The following is a 5,086-nucleotide window of genomic DNA, read 5'->3' as shown; positions in this document are numbered from 1 at the left end:
AACCACTCAAAAATCATTGCCTTGTTTTGAAGGGTGACTCTCTCCTGCCCGCTGTCTGTACTGCAGGGCAGCACTGCCACACAGAATTAATGATGGTGTCTGTAATCAAACAGCCATCATGTAAACACCGGCCTGTCCCTTTGATAAAACAGCGTCTTGGGGACCTATTCACCTCCTTATAATTGAGTGCCACATAATAGTTCCGATCCTTTCAGGGAACATTATTTTGTTCTATGATTAAAAAGGGGAAGAAAAAAACAAACTCCATGTAGCATTGCCTTCTTCATTGATCCTATGATTAATTTTGTGTTTTTAATGAGTATGGTACCTTATTTAGACAGGTTCTATTACTTGTTTTGTTGACTTCTGTTCAACGTACAACAAAACCCAAGCTGTGATAATTGGAGACCATTTTATCAGCAAAAGGATTCTTGCTATTAATACAAGGTTGGCTGGGGAAAAGCATCCTGACATTCTAAATTAGTCAATTAATATACAATTCTACCTACCATTTATAATAGAAAAAATGTTAGCATTTTTTCCCAGACATTTTAATTAACACAGAGTATCTCCAATAATCTATTCTATGGCAGAATATCACACGACACTGCCTTAAGGTGGCTAACTAGATGTTCTGCAAAAAAAATGGAAGGCTGAGTTAAATCCTTGCAGATCTGTGGAGTTTTTCAAAGCTGAAAGATGTGCATCATGCACAGAGGACACCGATTTACAGTCATCAAACAGTTCTCAAAGAACCAACAAGACACTACTGAAGACAAAATCCACAGAGTTACATCAGGGCCAAGTTCAGGCATCCAAGATCAGCCTAAGTAGTATATACATCTCCCAAGAAATGCAGTCATTGAGATTTCTCATGTTCATTTATACTTATAATTTGTATGTATTTGATGATTTTAAAAAAGTAATCTCACTCAGCCAAATTTGATCAAAATACTAATTTCTATAAAAGCCTTTGCAGAATCCGACTCTATGTTAAAATACTGGCACAGGGGAAATGGGTTCATAACTACATTCAGCTTATCCCACAAGTATTTTGAGAAATAAAACTGGGTGATTAATTTTAATTTAGCCTTGTTGATGATCAATTACCTCATAAACAGGCCCAAACACCAATAACCTAAAAGAGTAGAAAAGCTTGGGAAGTATGACCTGAAATGACCAAAAGCATCAATCAGTTTTACATCAATAGAAACTCAGAAAGTTTCTATTTTTCAGTGCCAACACCGAAAATAAAAACAAACCTGAAAAGCATACTACACAACTAGGAAAAAGATGTCCCTTTGTACTTATAACTTCAATAAACCGTTTAGAAAGGGTACAGTGCAAACATTCAGCAGCCCTTAACGAAGGCTATAATTTCCCAGTGAAGTAGTACTGCTTGGAAAATTTGTTTTGTGAGTTCTCATATTCAGCCAGTCAAAGTCAAATCTGAAGCGCCCCAGTGACAAACTGGCCTAATTATTTTAATCAGTCAGGGAAGGAAGTTGACAAGTTTGTCAGTCCTTCAACTTTTTTTCATACTTTTCTTCAATAAAAGTGTGGCAGTTCTTTAAATCTTAGTTTCCACTGCTGGGACAATACCAGTGAACTAAGTAAACCTGTTTTGCTGTACATCACACAAGCTTACTCTAAGCTCCTGTTCAGGTTACATTAAATTATATAAACTTGCTCAAGAGGAGAAGTTGTTCATTCCTGTTCCAACTTCCTCCCCTCTATAAGCAAAGCAGTGCATCAAACTGAACCTGTTCATGGCACATTTCCCCTCCTATGATGACAAGAGAGAAAAGCAGAAGCAGGAAACCTGCCATGAGCTCTCTGCCTCAAAGGAAGACTCAAACCCCAGAATCAACCAAAAACTCCAACCAAGCAACCTCTGCTTTGCATCTGTAGGGTGCAAACCAAGGGTAAGAAGTGCATTCCATGTAGATTTAAGTCTGCAAACTCCCAGCACTCCTCAAGCTGGAGGCAGCACAAGTTTCTTGTTCCAAAACCATGGAGGGACTCCCACTACTATCAGCATGGTACTAACGCCTTCTTGTATGCAAGACTGGCAACTTCCCATGTTGTTTAACATCTGCAGGGCCCACAATTGCACTCAATTACATTCATGAAAAACATCCCACAACCTCCCAATTCCAAGTCTTACTTTCTTTTTCCCTCCTGCCAGCATTTCCTCCTCCCCTATTTTTAGTAAAACAAAAAGTGTGGGAAGAACAGTGAAATGATTTTATTCATGTCATCACCGCACCTAAAGGGATCATAGAAACAACACTGTCCCACAGTAACCACAATACAAAACAAACAAACAAAAACCCTACAAGCCTTGAAGAAGTGTAAGTACTATAAAAGAAATTGCAGGTGAATGTAGGGAGCACAGAAGGCTCAAGGTGACAGCAATGCTGCTGGCCAAGAGGATAAGTGGTGACACAGAGCAGCAGCTGCTCAGTCATTGTCAGCTTGTGGCAGGCACTGCAGCAGGTGCCTCCAACCCTCCAAACTGAAAGGGCTCTTGTGCCACAGTAACCATTGGGAGTTTTTGTGTAACTGCTGCAGTGACAGCAACTGCCTTCAGTCTCAGCTTGTCTGCAGCCTTAATCTTACTTTCAAAGAACGTTTTACACCATTTAGTAATTTTATTGTGGTACCCTTGATGCTCAGCATCTTAATTCTCTAGCTTAACATAGCAACGATTCAATTAAGATTACATGTGCATTGCATTTACTTCTCTTTCCTAAGAAGACTATGATGTGGTACGGTTGCCTTCTCTGCAAATAATGTGAAAAAAATATCCAATTACTTCATTGATAGTCTCAGATCAGTTGTTCTAAGTTCCTTCCCTGCTTTCAATCCTGCCTGTAATTCAGTTTTTGACAGCTAATGTAAAATCCAGATTCTCCTGTACCTTTTGCTATACTCATAATCCTTAAAAGAGATGTAAAAACTTGTTTCGCTGAATTTCTCTCAATAGATCTTGTTAATTGACTATCTATAGACTCTCACAAAACAAGCACATTTCTAGCTGATGAGTTTTTCCCACATTTGAAGAATGGATGCCCTTAAATATTTACCTCCTACAGCTCAGTTCAATGGCAAATTAGTATCACATAAGTGTTTCTCAAGAATGTAACTTTACTTATGAATTAAAAAAAATACAGGCAATCACTCCAGTATGGCTTGAAGTATGGGAAAAAAAACTCCAGTAAATTCTAGGCATATTGAGCCAAAGAGAAAAAAAGCTAGAGATAAGAGCACAGGTCTATGTTCTTTTGTGCATAGAAAGTTATGAACTGAAGATCAACACTCTGTATCAATACTGTAACACCATTATGTCACACTAAGTACCCATTTCTTTCATGGCATTACCTTTGTCACATAAAACAAATTACAAAGGCTGATTTGTAATCCAGTCCACATTTAACCTAATCAATCCACAGTAAGTCTTAACTGCAATTCCCCTTTTAATTGCTCCATTATACAATTTATTGTCTCTGACAACAACTATTTTCACACTGTATTTGCTCTTCATGTAGTAGCAGGCATAAGTAGTTACAATGAGATGCTGCTCATTAACTTGGGGAAAATACCCAGCTCTTCCCAATTCTGTCCAATCCTCTCCAAAAGAGGTTTCCTCTGAAGTCCTACAACATATCACTCTTTTCTTTGAAGTGCTAAACATTTTCTCTGCATTTAAAGTGGTCCTAATCCTACAAAGAAGTCGATTCTAGCATTATTTTGAAGCACTAGACCTTAGTAAAGAGCCAGGACACAAGCTGCCTCTCAAAAGCATAATACAATACCTGGAAAGTTTATCAAACATGTTGACAAGCTTCATAGCTTCATATTCTTTTTGTTCTTCTGTCATTTCATCCATTGGATTGGGCATTGGCTCTTCTAAGTGACCAGTGATAAGGTTAATGCTGGAGGTGAAAAAACAACACAGTTTACATTTCTGCAGGAATAGGTATGTTTTCTATCTTCTTAATAGCAGGAAACAGAAAGAACTCACAGAAACCATCAAGACTAAAACTGTCTGAACTGCACACAAAAGGTTTTGTTATAAATAGACAAGGTTCATATTTATACCCTATTTTCTCATGAATCGTGACTGAATCTTTGTGTGGATTCACTGTATTAATGTCTTGTCAGCGCTCAAAAACACACAGGCTGGGAGTTCTTGTTGGAACACAGAGAGGAACAGTTTGAAACAAGGGGAATGATGATGGTAACAACAACAATGTCATTAGTACTAATCATAAATAGGGAACTGGATGACAGATACATGTCTGAAACTAATTCTGTACAGGCTTGATTTTAAAAATATAGACAGGTTCCAGTTAATTTTCCATTAAATTAGTTAAGTGTTGCCCTTCCATGATCATGATTTTTTGCTCAAACCAAATTAAGTTACTTCACTTTGAGCATTTACAAAGTCAGCTTTATTTTCACTGTTAATACAAAAGAACAGTGATACAGAAATGGTAAGTAACAAAAGCAGAGAAGTAGTTCTAAAGAAAACTTTCAGGGCACATTATCCTTTCAAACATTTTAATCACAGATATTTAACAGCAATACAGAAAATCAGATGCATAAATCAACTGACATTTATCCTGAATGCTTTGTGTAAGCGTTAGCTTTTAACTAAATGGATGTTATAGTTTTACTTATATGCATATAAGTGAATGTCAGGCTTTTGAAAGAAGAGTATAGAGGAAACAGCAAGAAAAAAAATCCTAAAGTGCAGAAATAAAAAGAAACCTCCTGGTTTAGAGTTAATTTCTTAGTGTAGAAGCAATGCAACTCCTAAATCTCATACACTTAATCCTGTCCTTTGTTCATGTACCTTGACAGGAATCTTTCAATAAACCACAAGCACCCACCATGCACCTAATCATGTCTGTGTAATTCAAGGAAAACAGAGTAAAACAGAAGAATAATGTTAACGCTTCAGATGTCCACTATCAACAATTTCAGAACATCTTTAAAATGGCATAAAATCCTAGACGTAATATGACAAACTAAAACTTCTAGCACCCAGTCAATTACAACTAATAAAAATCAACTGAGC

The 5,086-nt window shown here is 37.1% G+C and overlaps 1 protein-coding gene across 1 annotated transcript in view; it reads right to left on the bottom strand.

Annotated features, from left to right (window-relative positions):
* RIC8B (RIC8 guanine nucleotide exchange factor B) overlaps positions 1-5,086 on the bottom strand; it is a 28,385-nt gene that overhangs the window by 3,993 nt on the left and 19,306 nt on the right. Inside the window, exon 8 of the mRNA XM_031057736.1 lies at positions 3,819-3,938. Coding sequence (XP_030913596.1) covers positions 3,819-3,938 — 120 coding nt within the window. The remainder of the gene's footprint in view (positions 1-3,818; positions 3,939-5,086) is intronic.

This window comes from Geospiza fortis, unplaced genomic scaffold (assembly GCF_000277835.1).
Source record: "Geospiza fortis unplaced genomic scaffold, GeoFor_1.0 scaffold173, whole genome shotgun sequence".
NCBI lineage: Eukaryota > Metazoa > Chordata > Aves > Passeriformes > Thraupidae > Geospiza > Geospiza fortis.
Note: the sequence above shows the minus strand (reverse complement) of the source record. Positions and strands in the feature narration are given on the sequence as shown.